The 19162-nt window shown below is 38.2% G+C and overlaps 1 protein-coding gene across 1 annotated transcript in view; it reads left to right on the forward strand.

Moving 5' to 3' along the window:
- OSBPL10 (oxysterol binding protein like 10) overlaps nt 1–19162 on the forward strand; it is a 125455-nt gene that overhangs the window by 29497 nt on the left and 76796 nt on the right. Inside the window, exons 2-3 of the mRNA XM_067291466.1 lie at nt 6107–6282; nt 7467–7546. Of these exons, the coding sequence (XP_067147567.1) occupies nt 6107–6282; nt 7467–7546 (256 nt within the window). The remainder of the gene's footprint in view (nt 1–6106; nt 6283–7466; nt 7547–19162) is intronic.

The following is a 19162-nucleotide window of genomic DNA, read 5'->3' on the forward strand; positions in this document are numbered from 1 at the left end:
TTTCCATGACAGCTTTAGAGATGATTTTTTTCTCTTTTGCCTTGAGCCATAGTATTAATGGAATTATTCATGCTGGTAAAGATAAAGCACTGCACACACATTTGAAAATCAAGGATTTGATTATTAAAAACTTAAGTAGCTGCATAAATGTCTCCAAAATTATGTCCTGACAAAACACAGTTTCATAAAATGAAATAATTGTGTGACATCTGTTTCAGTTACTGGAACAGTAAACTTTGTTTTTCTTTGATAGAATAATTTACTTTCTATCCCACAATTTTTTAATTACATAAGAAGGAAGAGAGTTGCTCAGTAATTTGATTCCTTATTCTTGAAAATGCTGCCTTTTTGAGGGTTATGGAAACACTGAAGAAAATGCAGCTGATATAGTGATTGGATGAAAATTGGAGCAGCGTGCAAGTAGCATCTGCCTGGAAACTCCCAGAGACTTTAAGAACAAAGTGATAGAAGAGAAAGCAGTAAGATTCTCTTGGTGAATATTTGAGCTAATTTGATGCTGAAACGTATAGTGCAGCATAGAACTTCTCACATTGTCTGGAATAATAAATTCAGAGGTCTGAGAAGTAATACATGAATCATTACTTGTCTAACATGCTGGAGAAGATAACTACCGAGGATTTAAGTTTGAGCAAAGACTCTGTGCTGTTTCAAATCAAGTTTTTTTCACTTGAACTATTTGCATTTTTGTGGTTAAAGCAAAATAAAAAATAGACCATGAAGTACATACTGTGAGACTGATTTAGGAGAAAAGTGGGTCTGGGGAAAAGCTAAAGTGGTGTTTGGAGAGAAAGGTTCCTCTATCCATTAGTGGGAAAGTAACAGAAAGATTCTCTAAAAAGCTGAAACCAAGGCCAGCCTTCTGTAGAAACACAGCATGCTTTTCCATCCAGAAATAGCAGCTGGGTTAGGTCATTGTGTAAGGTAAAACATTTTATTGTTTGGAGATTATGGAAGATTTTGTCTTTAATCAAAGGATTTGCCTATGCTACTGTGCAGTATTCAGGCACCCATACTGATTTTAAACAAATTAGCTCTGGGATTAGACACAATCTGTGTAGCATGGATCTCCAGCAGGCTAGTTTAGGAACCCAAGGACGCAATTAATACAATTCTGCTTTTCAGATGGGATGAGTTTTTGGCAGATTGTGAAATGTCCATAGTTGAAGACTTGACTGGGATTGCAGTTGTCCAGTGGCAAAAGTCTTTTTATGAACTGTGTCATGTTTTGTGCAACCTCCAGTTTGATACCATAATCTGGAACAGAAAACTGATTAACGGGGAGTGGGTGGTGGGATTCAAAACATTAGGAAGATTTGGCAGTCCTCCCTTGAAAACTTCTTGGGATTAAAGAGTAATATAAAATCTTATTTTAAGATAGTTGGTTAGTTTCCGAAGTGTGTTCAGGATAAGAGGTGAAAAGAAGGAAGCTATTGTAAGAGGTGCTTTTCTGTCAGGAGCGTACCTTTGGGAGCACTGCAGGTTACATGTGAGTGACAGCTTCTGTGGGCAGTGCACGATGTTATGGATGTGCAGTTGAGTGTTGGAATGCCTAGAAATGTTTTGGTTTGTTTTTTATTAAGATAAAATGCATTTCTTTTTGAGAATATCGAAATGCTTTATTTTACTGGACATGTGCAAATGAAATTTCTTTACCCAATAAGTAGAGAAAATTAAATGGGAAATGTTCATATCATGGTTGCTTCTGTGTGTGTGTGTTTTGTTTTAAATCGCCTCAAACTGGGACAATGCTGAAAATGTCAGCATTTGCTCACGGAAGAACTGTATAGCTGTTGCTCTCTGAGAGGTTCTGCTGGTAGACCATTTTGATCTCCTGGTACACCACTAGTGTTTAGGCACCTTTTCAATGTCACAACAATCCCTTTTCTTAAGCCGCTCTTGAATGGGGACTCTTCCCCTCGCCCCAAGGACTTAGAAGGCAGCCTGCTTCCCAATGGGTAGTACTGGTTCTGCTTGACTTTGTTGTTGATGGTTTTTGAGTGGCTGTCAAAGTGAGCAGGTAACGGGATAGGAGTGAAACTTTCCATGGCGAGTGTCTAATTGGCAGGTAGTTACATAATTTGTAAAAGTAAGTTAGTTAATTCTGAGAGAGAGCAAGTTTTGAAATATGGCAGGTAGAATAGAAATGAAGTGTCATTATCAGGTCACGTTGACAAGATTTTAACTTGCAAAAATTCTGGCAGTGTCAGGCTTTTTTTAAAATTTGATAGAACAGCAATAAAATTTTAGGTGGCAGAAGGTGGTAGAATGTTTTATCTTGTAACTGATATCATTTGGTAATGTATATGAATTTGGTTGCTGTACTCAGATAGCTGTCAGGTACTTACAGATATTGAAGTTAAATATTTTGAAAATATCCTGTCACATCTAGCGAACAGTAATGCAAACTGCCTCTTCCGTTGTGTGTTATATAATACACTTGTAGATGTTCAGTGTCCTTTCATTAATCAATTGAATTGAAAGCAACTCAGGAGCAAAATACAGAAATATAATCAATTTATTTGGGGGTATTTGATTTACCTTGCTGTGTGGTGCTTACAAAGAGAAAATCTGAAAGAGAGTATGGATTAACTGCAGATGGTCTCTTTGGGAGATGAAGTGCCTGGTAAGAGACGGCAAGGGCTGCAGCGAGGCCTGTGGCAAGCAGCCTGAAGGAAGTGGGAGAGGGGGCTGTCCTGGGGGCATCCCAGGAGCTGGAGCGAAACTGGTCAGCTGGAGCCGGAAGCCTGGGCTTTGTGGATGGGCTTGAGGCCGAAATGAGACGTTTGTTGGACAAGGTTGCCCCTCTGTGAAAGGACCTGCTTGTTCTTGCCTATAGTTCTTACATGTCCACATGAAATAGCGCTTAATCAATTTTTGTGTGTTAAAGTAATAATGCTCTAGCTTTAAGTGGACTCTTCTAATGAATATTAATTACAAAAAAAATTTGATTTTTGTCCACATTCGGAATAATGGAAATACTTAGCTGTCAGTCAACTGGACGTTTGGTCATTTGGACAGCTGTCAGTTATTTAATCATTTCTGTGTAACACTAACTGTATTTTTATGCATGTCAGTATTGCATAGCTCAGCTCTATTACCTCCCACCTGGTTATTCTCTAAAGAGTATGTGAAAAGTTCTCATCAATGTTAACCTTAAAGTTAATTACAGAAATATGACATCATGGGTAAATGTGTGCTATGTTAGGAAGGGCAGTAGAAAGAATAATGTGGCAAGATTAATCAGTTATAGAGAGGTCAGTGCTGTTATTTCCCTGGTGTGCAGAACAAGTGATTTCTGGAACTCAAGATGTCCCTGTTCTTTTGATACAGTAACATAAGGCTTCTAAGATGTGATACATGCCATTCTTTTACTTCTGCCCTGCTATATGTATTGCCTTTCTATCCTCAGAATGAAAGACTCTAGTATCCTATTTTTCCTGCATTTTGTGATGGTCTGAACTGGGTCATCAGCTGTATGACTCAAGAAAATGTTTTCGGAAGCTGCTGCTGCTTCTATCTCTTTCTGTTTTGTTTTTTTTTCTTCTTTTTTTCCCCCCTCCCTCCCTCTGAAGTCTTTCTCTGCTTAGGTTAACATTTGGTGCTTTTTTTCTTCTCCTGCCTCATCCTATCCTTTGACCTATTCCTAAAGTGCCTTATCCCCCTGCTTCTGATGTGAGACTCTCGGTGTCTGTGCAGTTTCCTGCTGTCTGTCTCTTTCTGTGATACGGCTGTGTGCAAGGTGGAGGGAGGAGCTGTGCACCAAACTCTCGAAGAGCAAATACTTGGTTCTGTGTGATTTAAGTAATGTCATGGTCAAGGTGACTGAAATTCTTGAGCTGTTGGCCTCTCCAGAGTCGCAGGAAAGCTGTTGTGTTGACATAACCAGCTTTTGCTGGATACTCAAGATTTATGTTTTTGTAGATGAGTTTTTTTGTTTTTTTTTTCTCTTGTGGCTTTCAAAGTTGGCAGAAATAGAAACCGATTGATCTGGGACTGCGTAGAAGGTAGGATGCTTGGAGAGGGCAATGCGAAGGCTCACAACATCTGGTGGTTATTTCTTTCTGAAAATTTGCACTAAAAGTATGTTGCATACTTTTACAGGCAGTTAAGACATCATCGCAAGTCCTAAAAGCTGAAGGTACAAGGCCAATGAAAATGTTCTGTTTTTCTGGTACTATACGTAAAACGAGTTATGGTTGGCTGGAAGGTTGGATTAACAGCTGTAGCTGTGATGACAGCAATCTGGAAGGATGCCATCTCTGCATATGTGGATTTGTAGAAGTGGCTACCCTAGGGTGTCATTATACCAGTATGGCTGGTTTACTTCTCTGGGGTAGTTTTGTAGCAATGTGAAGTGCAGCTTTGTGGTGCTGCGTTCATTCTGGGGGTGCTTCGCCTGGGGGCGTATACAAAGATTTCTGAGCTGCTGAAGTGCTGGTGGTGCGAATGTAACTTAATAGACTTCTTGCTCTAATAGCCTCAAAGGACCTTTTCTTCCCAAGTGTGTTGCTCTTGAAAGGAGAACGAAAGATTTTTCTTGTGTGTGCGGAAAGAGTTGCAAAGTATTAAATAATTGCTTTGTATAATAGCGTACATGATTTCTGCTTGGAAATGGAATGTAAGATCTGTGCTGTTAAAGATAAGATTTAAAAAAAAATTACATTCTAAGTCTTAAGACTGAGACACTAAGTTGAAGCGTTTTCACTTGCATTTATTTAGTGCACCTGCACAAGGCACTTGAGTTTATTTTTGTTTCATGATCGTGCAGTTGCAGCAGCTGGTTTATTGTGGAATGGTTTGTGCCACTCAAAGGTGAGCGAGTGAAGACGGAGGCAGGGGAGGGAAGGGAAGGCCGCTTAGGCTTTAGCGAGAGGGACCCATTGGCGCTTCGCTTCCCCACAGAGTTACCTCGGGAGCAAAATCTTAGCGCTCTACAAACAAGAAATGTTACTTAGCTTAGTAAGTCTAAATAGGAATATGGGCATCCCTTTGTTTCTAAATGTATTCTCTGCTTTTGTTACGTAAAGCATTTGCTTTCTCTGCTTTAACTTCCCAAGACTTTCCTCAAAATCCTGTGAAAACAGACTCTAAGAATAACCAATTTAGGAACTAGATGATCATCAAACTAAGTACCTTCCAGTTATATGCTTAGTCTGTTAGTTTTTTCGCTTATATGTCAGAATAAAGTCCTGGCAGAGTTTTCAGGCAGAGTTGTTAGGCTCTTCCCCTTCATTTTCACCCCCTTTATGCTCCCCCCTTCTTCTGTCTCCGTCCTCAGTGTACTGTGACTCTGAATAACTCTTTTTTTTTTTTTTTTTTTTTTTTTTAAATCTTGGTAGTTACTGGATTTTTACTGACTGAATACTTCCTGGTCCTAAATATGTGATCATCAGTATACAGTTTTTTCCCTTGTTGTTAGAATTTGTTAGCAGAGTGACCAAGCAGACTTTAGGCTTTTCTATCCCTCTCCTCCTAACTGTCGTCTTATAGGTGGGCTTCTGTACTTGCTACCTAGCGTTTAATGGGAACTGAATGTTTGTTTGCTTTGGCCAGTCTTCAAAGTCCTGCTCATAACATCTTCGTATGAAATAGGATCATACAGGTGAAAATATTATGCTGTCTTTAATTGCGCTCATCCCTCTGTGAAAACACTGTATCACATTTCAAAAGACTAGCTGTAGGGAGGAAGCATGTAGTTCAAGGTTATAAATGCAAAAAAAAAAAAGTGTTAAGTAATTGCTTTGTGTAATAGTGTACATGACTTCCACTTGGAAATGGAATTTAAGATGTGTGCTGATACTTTTTCAACGAAGCCTCTTCAATTAGAAATTCTTTTCTTTGCTTCACCTCTTGTGTGAACCTCACCATTAATCTAAAAAAACCCTTAAAACCTGTCCTTTTTTTAAAAAGAAAAAAAAAAACCCTACCACACAAATAACAGTACCTTATAAAATGGAGTTCTTACAAAAAAGACTTTAACCTCGTTTGTTTTTGTTGATGACCTTGATCAGTCTGTGCTTCTCTGAGTAACTGCATGTAAAACCCTTTAACAGAAATACTATACAATTGCAATTTCTTTGAACAGGTACTTTGTGCTGGACTTTGAGATGGGGATTCTGCAGTATTTCGTGAATGAACAAAGTAAAAACCAGAAGCCACGAGGAACCTTGTCTTTAGCTGGAGCTATAATATCGCCCAGTGATGAAGCGCCGCACATGTTGGTGGTCTACTCTGCTAATGGAGAGATGTATAAGTTGAGAGGTACAGTGCTGCTTAAAGTGCCAGTGGAGTTGTTGTTCTGCCCCACTCCTTTTCCTGCCTCTCTTCTCATTTCTTACTTCCTTGTACTGCCAGAAAAAAGTGATTGTATTGCTATGTTGTTGCGTATTAAATTATAAAGCACAGTGGACCAGTAATGTGGATTTAAATATGCATGCATTTACAATGTATAGAATATTAGAGCTAGAAGATGCCTCAAGAATCTTCTTCCCACTAGCTGTTAGTGGCATTTTGATTGTACAGTGTATCTTCTTTGGTCCAAAGGATGCAAGAATTGTTTTCACTGCTGCCCACAGCATAGCATTTTATTTCTAATATTGTTCCCCCTTCCCATCATCCTGCAGCTAATGTACAATAATGAATCTGCTGGTGAGTTGAAGAAGGTAAAAATGCCAATGGAGCACTGTTAAGATACTCTGTTCCTGTAAATTTTGGAATCATTTACTGCACCTTTAACATAAAATTTTGCGTTCTCTTGTTCTGAAGTGTAAGAAAGATAATATAGAATATATGAGTTCTCTTATATAAAAAGTTATAGACTGCAGACAATATTTTCAATAACTTTTAGAGCTGACTTTCAAAGATGGCTGGGGGAAACTTTTTCATTCTTGTTTCTTTATGTTGCATGAGAATAACATAGGGGTTTAAAGAGAGATTTAGTCAAACTATATTTTTAAAAAAGTACAAAATTTTCTGGGGAACTGGTAGCTTGTCTAACTTGAAGAGCTGATTGACAGCCTTAGTATAGAGGTTTCACTGATTTAAATGCTGTGGTATGCTCCCTTACCTTCAGAGAAAGAGATGAGTAAAGCAAAAGTGGATTAAAAACACCTTCTTGGGGTAACTATGCCTTTAGTAACACTTGGAGGAGATAACTGTGAAGGATCCTCATAAACTTCTCTTCTAACTGGCTACAGCATCTTGAATTGAGATTTAGACATGTTGTTCTTAAGAATTTGTGCATATTTAATTAGTGCAAGTTAGGATTTACCATGTGTCCTGACCAATAAATAGCACATACACATTATATGTAATACATGCATTCATATGTGCACACTCACATATAATAGTATATATAATATATATTTAAAAACTGTTACCTTCTCTTACGCAAAAAATCAGTTTGTTTGTGTGTGATTCCCTTTGTTCTCTTGTTTCTGTTCTAGCTGCTGATGCAAAGGAGAAACAATACTGGATAACTCAGCTTCGATCCTGTGCCAAACATCACACGGAAGGTAATTCTAAGGTAAATAATTAGGAGAGAGGAAATAACTATTGTTTTAAGTAGTGTAAGTAAAGAACAGCATTGTCTGGATGATTGGCTGCTGTATTTGGCGTGTTCGTATTTAGACAGAGGTCTATGAATAAAAATAATAAGAAATAATAAGCTGTCTTTCCTCACCTACTGCTTAGAAGGAGCAGACTTTTTTTAAAGTCAGTCAGGCTTCTTTTTCAGTAAATAAATATTGTATCATAGTGGACTTATGGGAATTAGGTGAAATTCATGAAGTGAGTTTCGTAAGTTGTCAGTAGATGGTTATTGAATGGTTGGATGAACACTTTATAAACAAATACCTGTGTAATATCCTGAATAATACTTAAAATGTTAACTAATACTAATTTTACTGGGAGTCCAGTTGGTGAGAGTTAATGGCTCTTCCATAGTAAGACTCATGTAGCTGTTAACGGTGGACAGCTTTAAGTCTACCAGATCTGAAAGAGGTCATCCTATGAAGATTTATATTATTTTTCTCTCTGTGGAAGTGATGTCTGAATCTTTTCTCCTCAAACAGATAAATATTTTGGACAGGTACTTCAAAAATAGCACACTGATGGGGGGAGGGGGAGGAGTTCCTTGCCCCGAAGTAGTAATGACATAAATCTTGTTTAAGCTAGAATGGACTTTGAAAGTGGAAGGGATTTAAAAATAAATAATTAAACAGAATGCTGTGATCAGAAGCAAATGAATATATTGTTCATTTTATATATGCTTTTAGTATTAATTAATATTAAGCTAAAACAGTTACTAAAACAAAATATGTTTTGCTCCTATCTTCAGTCTTCCAAGCACTTTTATTGATATCCTTACCAGAATGAAAATGTTTTCTTTCTTCATGACTGTTTATTCTATAAATATTAAAAATTATATATAAATATGACTGCAGGTGGAAAAGGTTCCTTTTTATTTGCCCACCTCCCCAAGATGGTGAGAACATTAATCCTATGTTAACTGTGGTGGAAGTCATGATTCCGAGTGTCTTTGAAAATTAGACTCCGAGCAGCTAGGTGGTATTTTAGGGAGACTGGCAGTCATTGAAGTGTCTGAAGTACAACAGAAACAATCTTTTTTTTTTTTTTTTTTTCTTTGAGGCGATGTTGAATTGCCACGAAGCTATTCTATTTAAATAAAGAAAAACCTTTTTTGAGGAGAATAAACAACTCTTAATATTTCAGTAGTCTGTCTTTCAGTTCTTATGCTGGATGGTTAAATGTTGTTTTTATACTGCTGTAGCCCAGTGCTATTCATAATATATTTTATTTATATATACTATATAATCCCATAATAATATTTTATAAAAACATTCATAATGTATTTTGATCTCTTACGACACTTTGTTCCTTACCTGAAGTCCCTCTGGATTCTTGCAGGCATAAGCAGCTGTATAGCTAAATCTAGATCTAACTTTATGATATGAAGAAAGGATCTGAAGATCCCTTTCTGATATGAATGTATGTTGTATTTTATTTTTGTTCACAGATCAGTCTGTATAGTATGCTTATTATTTTGGCCTCTTCTCCTGAAACAGAATATTTGTAGTATATTATTTTAAACAAGCTTGATCAGGATTTCTTTGCATGTTTCTATTTGAATCAAATAAACCAAACTGCTATTCAAGAAAAGTTTTCAGAAAAAAATGCAATTATTGCTGCTGTTCTTCCATTTCTTGCATGGCTAGCAGGGTCAGGTCTGTATATGGATACAAGAGGAAATGATACCAGTGACTAATGCATACTAAATGAGGTGAGACAGCACTTATGAAAGACCTTCAAATGATATAGAGAGGTTGCAGAACCTGTTAGTATTAATGTAGTAGATGGCATTCTTCCTTGTGATTTAGTGGTGAATCAACAAATAAGCAGAGGTTTGCTAAAGAGGTTGGCTTTTGGATGATAATCAAAATGAAGTTCTTGCCAATCTTGATGGCTACATGCTCTAGGCTGCTCACTTCTGTACTGTGGAAACCAGCCATATGGCAGTGGCACTCTTTGTATCTTTCTGCATGTCCCTGGGGTGTCTTCAGTTGAATTTGTCTTTCATGTCTTATGTTATTTTGTACAGTAAATCCCTGCCTGCTCTCCTTTTACTCTGAGCAAGAAATGAACAGAAAATAAACCAAAATCAAACTCCCAAATACTCCATGATGATTTCTTCTCCTCTTTTTCTTCTCTTTTGAAAAGATGTAAGTGTGAATGCATGAGATCCACTCTGGAGCTTTATGCTGTTGGATAGTTTTTGCTGTTTTGTATAGAAAGAGGTCAGATAGATTGGTGGTAGTACAGAAACTCTTAATTGCGTTACAAAAATCATTCTATAGTTAGCTGAAGCTTCTAGCTAGAGGTTGTTATATGTATACGCCCTTAAGGTACTTCAGACTTGTAAAAACTTAAGCAATAGGACTCTTGCAGTAAAAAACCCAAAGTATTGTTTATTAAGTTTAAGCAAACTTCCTAGAACTTTGGTAACATTTTTAACCTAAATTCTTGAAATTCTAACTATTTTTTCTATTCTTTTAACAAATGAAAATTTTTTAAGAACCTGTTGGGTGTAGAGTTTTGCTTTTGGCACAGACGGTAAAGTTAAATTACTGTGGAGTACAGGAAGCTGAAAGTCCATTGTGATGCAGAGGCAATGGAATGTTGTCTGTGGAACATTAAAATGAATTTCGTACTGACTAGTGTACTGTAGCTGCACTTTATGTCTTTAGGATCTTCTGGATGCTCTTTCTTACCCTTTGAAGTAACTTTGAAATCCTGAAGAGGGAGGCTGGATGCTGTAATTAATGTCTAGCTTATCAGCAGGATCTTGCATTATTAGTTGCAGACTGATAAGGTGATAGCGGTTAGTTTTATGAAGTATTCAGGTGTCTGGCTTGATCTTGGTCAGTCAGTCAGGGTATATTCTCTGTTCTAGAAGTAACAAATAAGCGAATTCATGATTTTAAAAGGAAGGGGTTTAGAAACTTGTTTGTGCTCTAAACGTGATTATCAAGTGTTAATACGGTGTGAGTAAATGAACATTAAGCCCTTTCTTATTAGATTGTAGTGCTAGGATGTAGGTTCAGAGTTTCTCCGGGGGGACCCCCTTACCAGAGGGGTAAACCTAGCAATTTTAAGCAGATTCAAGATGTATAATGTCCAGAACTGAAACTGTAGCATAATGCACTCTTCAAAGCTTTCTGCTGCCTACAGTTCACAAACTTCAGATCAAACTTTTTATCTGTATGTTCTGTGTATTTTATTTTTCAGTTTAACAGTACTTTTTGTAAAGTTTCCTGAAAGTCTTAATAAATCCTTCTGCAAGCAGTCAGCAGTAGAAGGCCTGGTAGGGAGTCTCTGGGACTAATAGATGATCATAATGTAAAAACTATGCTAGAAAAAATTAAGACTATTGCAGAAAAATGAAATTCTTCTACCTATGCTCAGTGTAGAGGGACTTGCTGAAACTTTCACACTGGGATTTTCCTTTGTGGATGGTGCATCAGAAAGAATAGCTGTACTGGATCAGACCAAAAATCCCTTTACCACAGTATCCTGCATCAAGTGGCCAGCTGGAAGTGCCCAGTAAAGAGCGTAAGGACAGAACAAAGGTGCAACTCTACTTGGTTAGAATACTCTTACGGTTGCTGTTGATTCTCAGATCAGAGGCTTTCTGAGCTAGAGATGGTATCTTTATATATTTAATTTTCATCAATTATTTCTTCTTTGATAAGTTTTCTGGCCGCTTCTTGAACCCTTTTAAATGTTTAGCACCTACAAAGTTCTGTGACAAAGCAGTGGAACTGTTATCAGTACGTATGATGTCAGAGACTTGTGCAATGGCACACTGATGGCTTTACTTTTGTTCTCTCTTCATTCGCTGATATTTCCTAGTACTGGATTTGGTTTTCTATTTTTGCTTACTACTGATCAATAGTTCTGTGGAATTGTCTATTATATTACCAAAATCTCATTCCAGACCGGCAATAATTAAGCTGAAGCTTAATCATATGCAGTTTGGATCGTTTCTTTTTTCCTTTACGTAAAACTTTAGTAATTAAGTTTATCTTTTGTTTTTAACATCCAGTCTCTCCATGCTGAGCTCTCTCTGCAGTATCTATGTATTTTGAGAGACTCGGAATTAATTATTATGCCAAAAGAAAGATCTTGGTATTATAATAGTGAAAATGTCCAGCAATTGGTAATGGTCAAAAAAAAGCCTGTAGAATTTCAGGACTGATCAAGAAGGAAATAGAGAATAAAAGTAAAAATATTTAAACTGCTCTATAACTCTATCTTGTGCTCGTGTCTTGAAGAATGGAATTCTTTTTCCATTTCTGAAAAGGAAACACTGAAACTGGGGAAAGTACTTTCATCACCTTTGTTATTCTTCTGTACAGAATGAAGTCTGTATGGAGAAAGACTGACTAGACTGGAACCTCTTCTATGATGGAGGGGAAAGAAGGCAATTAGGAAGAGCAAGGAAGGGTAGTATTAATGAGTGCCATGGAATGGTTCAATAGGAAATATTTGCTGGCTGTTAATACGGGTATGAGGGAACATCAAAGGAAATGATCAGATAAAAGGTTCAAAATAAAAGATGATTGAAATCTGGAGATTGATATGGGATGTTTTGGATGCCAAAAGCCTGTATAGATTTGAAAAGCAATTAGAAGAATTATTATGAAAAAAATGCTCGACTGGGTGAGTAGGAGGCTATTGAATATAAAGACACAGCTTCTGTGACAGAAGATTGCTGAGCTGCAAACTGTTAGAAACAGGAAGGGCTTGGAATGGGGAGCATCTTTTTAGGCTTGTTCTTGTACTCTTGCCTAGTAACCTACTATTGCCATGGTTTTCTTCTGGTTCCTAGGCCCATCCTGCAAGAAAATAAAAAGATTCCATGACTGAGAGGTGGGTATACATAACTGAGGAACCAAATGAATGATTATTTTAAACTGCAGGAGGAGGTAAAGAGCCAAAATGTTGGAAGAGGTAACGGTCTGAGGACAGCAAGTAAAGCACCAGAAGCACCCAGAAGGGGCAATACTGGAAAAAAAGACTGCAGTGTTCAGGGAGGTTGTTGGGCACAGCAATGTACTGCTGTGCTCTGGGTGCTTACAGGTGCTGTGCAAGTAAGCTCTGTAGTTGTTAGGGAGCTGGGGATTTGTCTCAAAGTCTCTTGATATGTTTTTTTCCCCATCTTTTGAGACTTGAGTAATATTATCTGAGAGGTAGATTTTCCCCTGAGTTTAGCATTACATATTGTGCTAATTTGGTTTTCACCTAGAAGTATGTTTTAAAGCTTCTCTCTGCTTTTCTCTGTGAAAAGCAAGTGATCAACAGCTTGAGTACTACAATAATTAGACTTTGGAGACCAAATACTGGTTACAAGGGAGTGATACTTCACATAGGTGCCAGAAACTAGGAAAAAAAAAAAGTATTTCTGTAACTTTTTTTTTTCTCCAAGTCTCTAATTTCAAAGCCACTGCAGAGTAGGAGGTGAGGGAAGCAGAAATGCTACATTTCTTCATGTTTTTTTGTTTTTCTATTTTTAATACTTTGAGTGCTGCAGTAAGTGATAACAGCAAATTGTCTGCCTCTCAAACTGTTGTCAGCGAACAGGCGGATGGATACTCATGTCTCTTAACCTTCTAGAGTTTGAACAGAGTCCAAGCACTGTGTCTTCTGAGGAAAGGCATGTTTCTGCATCTGGAAAGTTAGAGCCCAAGTATTCGCTGCTAGGCTAGCTGCTTCTACAACTTAAACTCACCTTTTAACAGAAACTATGAAAGGCAGAACATTCTAGCTACTCTTTAGGAATCACTTAAATGTATGAAATGCAGTTGTGCGTTTTCTCCCCCTTCCTCATCTCTGTCACACTTGGATCACAGCTCACCAGCATAGTCTGGCAAATATATGTCTGAGCTATCATTTAATGTGCTGTGTGTTATTCTGTTGCTAAAACATTTGCTAATTCCTGACTAGCTAAGTCAAAATTTTGTCATCTTGAGTGACAAGCAGAAAGAATCAGAACATCAGGACACCAGGGTAAAATACATTCTCTTAAAAAAGCTATAGGGTATAGAAATTTCACTTTTCAGTCTGTGCTTGTGTGTGTGTGTGTGTATATATATATATATATTAATATGTAAAGCATGCACATGCTGATACACACATGAGAAAGAGATGGAATGGGAAGAGTAAAATATGCAGTGGGCGTGTGTGTGTGTATATATATATGTATATATATATATGTTTCTTCTTATGCAAGTGTGATTGCATGATATCTGGGGGAATATGATGGGATAACAATGGAAGCAATGGAAGGGACCACAAGAATACTGGTAAAAAAGCTCTTCATAATGAAGTAAAAACACATTTTTGAAGTCTTGAATAGATTTTACTGGAAGGAGATTCGTGGGGAAAATGTAAGAATTTGGAGAACATTCTCAGAAGCTTGTGCTGTGTCATGGTTTCTGTAAAATATTGGTGGGAGAGCATTCCTTCTTCCTGCACTGGATCCAGATCAGGACTGGTTTCCTTTCTTTTTCATAGCTACTGCATGCTTGTGAATGCTACTGTATAACTTACTCTCTTTGAAGCTTGGGTTGGGGACTGGAGTGGAGGAGAGAGGGAATTAAGCAGGGTAATGATTTAAAAATAAAAAAAGTTGTATGAAATTATTGCTTGCATACTAATGACTGAATTTTGCCCGAAGGTGAGCTGTACAGCCAACAAGTGGATGTAACACAAGCTAAGTCTGTCACTTTATTTTAATTACATTTTACATCTTAGTGATAAAAGCAGTAAGAGGATAATGTTTTCTGGCAAATAATTGCTATGCTGTAAGATGGTCTTAATGTTCTCGTTATTTCTGTACAAGTCTTACATTGCTTAATTAGGGATCCCTCAACCTGCCACAGAGTGCCAAATCACACTGTATTGGAAGAAGTCTTCTATGCCTGGATAGGGTTGGTGGTTTTTATAGACTGTTTTAAGTGAATTTGATTGTCCAAGTCTTAATTAAAGCATTAGTCAAATTGGAATTCAAGGTATAAAATGATTCCAAGAAAAAGTAGGCTTATGCATGTATTTCAGTGGTAAATTTCAAGAATAATTTTGTTCCTGTGAATTGTCAAAAGCTTGTTAGTTCTTCTGTTTCATATCCCTTTTTCTTGACTGTTTATTGATGGAGGCTGTGAAAGTAGTACTAAAACAAAACATAGAGGTTTTTATAGCAGCTTTTATTGCCAATGTATGCATCAGTTGCTGGATTGGCTCATAATCTCAGAGATTAAGTGCACATCAGGAATGTGGCAGGGAACCGGAACCTTCAGCTTGTGAAGTGGCTTGTATCTTAAGTTGTAGTCAGGTGGTAACTTCCAGTTTAGGTTTATGTGGGACTAAGGGGTAGACTTCCCCCTTGTTCTAGGTTTGACTTGTGGAGCTGAACAGTGAGCTGCATCAGGGAGCCGATACTGTTAAAAGCTGGCAGGAGCAGTTTTGCAGTTCAGCTGAGCCCATCTGCTGGTTCCCTGCAGCTGTAAAGGGCAGTCTGTCCCCTTCCTTCTGCTGCCACCTTTTGTGCAGGCTCTGGTGTTTATCTGGCTCTGTAGTAGCTTGAGCATCTGAAACAGCAAAAAACACATCCTGCTTTGAGGACTTAATTCTCTGACCAGCTCACTGAGGGGGTCAGATGAGCACTGATGTAAGGGAAGGAGGGGAGATGATCCTGCTTCTAGCAACCCCAGGTGGGAAGACCCCACTCTCTTCCTCCTCCACTGGTTCCTGCCTTCTGGCTTGTTGGTGCAACTGTGAGTATACTGAAACCGTCATGGATCTGGCCGAAAAAACAACCTTTCTCAGGGTTAGACTGGGGCTTTGTATTTAAAAATGAGCCAGCTAGTGGCTGCTCTGCTCTGTGAGGGGCAGACCTGCCCTCTTCCTCCTCAAGCAGTGCTCCTGGTGCAGGTTCTTACTTCATCTAGCCCTTTAGGAGAGGCGTTTTGAGAGAGAAATCAGCAGAAAACTCTGTGTGCATGTGCATCTCTGTGTGTGTGTGTCTCTCTCTTCTGGTTTAACTCCCTGAAGTGTTTCTCCATGGGGTCAGATGGGCCTCAGAGTCAGTATGAGGAGGTGGTAGAGAAAGAAGAGCAAAGCTGCCCGTTTCAGTGGCAACTGCAGTAACAGTTTAACTATAATATGAAACAGCATCCATAGTAATGCCTGGAAATTTGAAGTCAGCACTTTTCTGAAATCTTTACAAGGCAGACGTGTAGTTTCTCTCCGCAGCTGGAAGAATGGCTATCATAGTACTGGGACTTGGAGCCCTTCATCAGTTTTATCAGGTTTTGTTTTGCCTTAGTAATGAATGGCCATGGAGAATCTTTTCAGATGGATTATTCACCAGGTATTTTGAGCACCCACATGGTAACTGGTTCCATAAAGCTAAATTAGTGAAATTTTCAAGTCTTTGGCACTATTGTTTTGGTTCTTATCTCCACATCAAACCTCTTATTCCTTTTGAGTAAGTTCACTCTTCCTTCCTCTTGTCTGCTTTTTCCTCTTCTTCCTCTCTTTCCTGTGCTATAGAAGGCAACTAAAAGTATGGTGCTTCTAATTAAAATGTTTTCAGTTTTGGAAATCCTCATAGTGATGAGGCTGAGAAGGAAGCACAGCTTGGCTGAAGATACATTTTTTTTTTAACACTTTTTTTTTTCCTTTAGAAGTTGCATGAAGATAGAGTTGCTCACATCCCTCTGGTTTCAAAGCCATTCTGCAAAAACGAAAAAAATTCTACATTTAGGGTTGAATGTGAGTTTGTGCAAATGGTTCTTGACAAATAAGAGATTTTATGATCAAATAATCATCATAGTTTCTTGCTTAAAAGCAGACGCATATATTGCCTTACCTAAAGATGATAAAGCACAGTAATAGATTCTGTCTGAAGTTTGGATGTTATATAGACTGTCATTTGCATTTTAACATTTGTGACTGATCAGAATGTAGATTAAACAGATCTCCATGCATATTTTTGTTTTTTGGTATTTATTTACTAAAGATGCATTGGAAAAGATACAGATGGGAATTAAAATACTGGATGGTGGTATCTCCAAATCATTATTGCTTGCTGATGGTGTGTGACTTCTCATTGCCCTAAAATTTTACATAGGGGTTGGTGCTGTGTGTATGTTAGGCTTACTGCAGAGAAGTAAAGGAATGTAATTTCAGCATTTATTATTGTGTAGAAAACATCTGTGGCTCAGTGCTTGTGAAGGAGATGATGATGATCAGCCATAAACAGTTATGACAGTCCACTTCAGAAATTAGTTTATTGATCTCTGAAACATTGTATTTACTTTCTAAAATAAACAAAATCGTTTGCTTCTGGTAAATGGTGAAAAACACTTCAGCTTCTTTGTGAGCAGGAAGAGTAATCTCCTGGGAGAACGAGTCATGAAAGCATTAGTATAGTTGGAACTTATTGTTCTACAATTACATTATTTTAATTGTTGGATTTTTCTTACTCAAATGGAAGCATTCAGTATATTGCTTTTTCATCTTGGAGGTGGACAGTCTACTAAAAATTAGTCTTAACCCAAATCTGTATTAGCTAGGCATGCTCTAAATAGTTTTGGGTCCTAAAACCAAGATGAACACAAGTTACAAACTATTCTTTTATTAGCTTATTATACTTTTATTCATTTTCATTTTATTAGCAGGCAAATGTGTAGCCTTGTGAAAGAATATTTGTAATCCCTTTGGGATGCTTCTGCCTGTGGGCTTCTTGACTCGTTATTAGCACCCTGTATTACCAATCATTGATGAGCTCATTATGTCTTCTTCTTATTAGTCCTTCATTATCTCTTATTTGTAAACCAGAAAGCAGCAGGACTAAAGAAAACCACATATGATGATACTTGGAGGGGCAGATCAGTCACACCAGCAATGCTAGGGAGAAGAGCAGGGGACTAGGAATGAAGATCCCACAGTTATTGTCTTTACTTTGATTTTTCTGGGGAAGTGATTTTAACAATTTTTGTAGTGTGATTGTATAATTGGATATTTGTTAGCTGTGGAAAACATAACACCGATTTTAATGTTTTAACAAAAAATGGGAATTTTTTGGTTTTGCACAGCTGTGTGTCTAAATATAAAAGTGATGCTTGTCATTCCCAGTATTTAATTTGAAAAAGTTCTGCAAAAGAAGAGTCAAGTATTTGGCTGGGACATAGGTGTTGACAATGTATTTTGAAATTCCAAAGTGCGTGAGGGTGCAAGTATGTAGTTCCAAAAGAGGTCTCTTCTTGAAGTGGCAGCAGAAGTTGGCAGAAGGACTTAGCTGCTGTCCCTGTGTCCTTGGGCTGAGCAGGCACAGTGCTTTGCTGTCATTACAGTTCTCTATGGCAGGTTTGGTGCTCCTCAGCCACTTAGTGGGGCCCCACTTCCAAAGGCTTTGAGTGGTTGTAGAAATTGCTTCCTGCAAACATTCTCCAGCACTTTGTTAGGTGGCTGCTTCTTGTATCTTCAAGTGCTTCCTCCTTACTGGCATCAGCTCCTTGCAGTCTTGTGTCATTTCAGTCATTGTTAAGTTTTGTAACAATCTTGTCAGATGGTGTGGAACAGAAGGACTTATACGTAAGCTGGAATTGGTTGAATCTATCTTAGAGACTTGCCTAGGGAGAACCTCATGGGTAGCCAGAGGTCCTAATACAGAGTTCATTCAGGTTTTGTATGTTACAGACATACTGTAAAGAATAATCCCAAATTAGATGCCAGAGGACTTGTGTGGTGGGCTGGTGGAGTTTTCTGGCACACAGATCAGAAAAACTGGATGACTAGATGGAAGGAAGGTAGGAAGGGACAGAAAATGAAGAGATGAGGAAAACTTTCATAGGAGCCATTCATATCAATGTATTCTGCTATGATGTTTGGCACAGACTGTGGCTGCATGTGCTAATTCAAGTTGGCCAGTCTTTCTGACTTGAAAATTTTTGAGCTGCGTAGGATTGGTAGGTATCTTGTGCTCAGAAGGGAAGAAGAGGACTCAAGGAGAGGCTCACAGGCAGACATGATCTCTTCTTGGAGGTTATGTAGTACTGCTGTGGGGCAAGGTGTACTGCTGAATGCCACGTTCATGTCTCAGTGTTGATCTACGGAGCCCTTGCTGTGCCATGAACTCACATATCTGGAGAGTTGGGGTCTCCCAGTGCTACTCTAGCAGTACCCCCTTGCTGTTGGCCATCTGATGTAATTCTAGTTTGGGATTAGTTTTGGAATCTGTCGAGAGCCATGTGCTACTAAAACTATAGATGATCTGGTTTTCCTGACTCTCTCTTCTTGTCTGCTGGTTTCCAAGCTCCATAGCCTAAATGATTGTCCACCAACAGCTCTTGTGAGCTGCTACATGCCCTTATAAAACTTATTTAAAAGCCACCTTCAAAGCAATGTGGTCCCACAAACTCTTTGTTCTGCCTCATGCCACAGTTTGGGAGTGTAGGTGATGTAGCCCAGTGACTTGTGATATGAACTAGAGCAAGTCTTATAAAAGAATCTTATCTAGATTAAAATAGGGATGCCTGAAACGATGGGTATTTCTGTT

The sequence above is a fragment of the Apteryx mantelli genome, chromosome 2, assembly GCF_036417845.1.
Source record: "Apteryx mantelli isolate bAptMan1 chromosome 2, bAptMan1.hap1, whole genome shotgun sequence".
Classification (NCBI taxonomy): Eukaryota; Metazoa; Chordata; class Aves; order Apterygiformes; family Apterygidae; genus Apteryx; species Apteryx mantelli.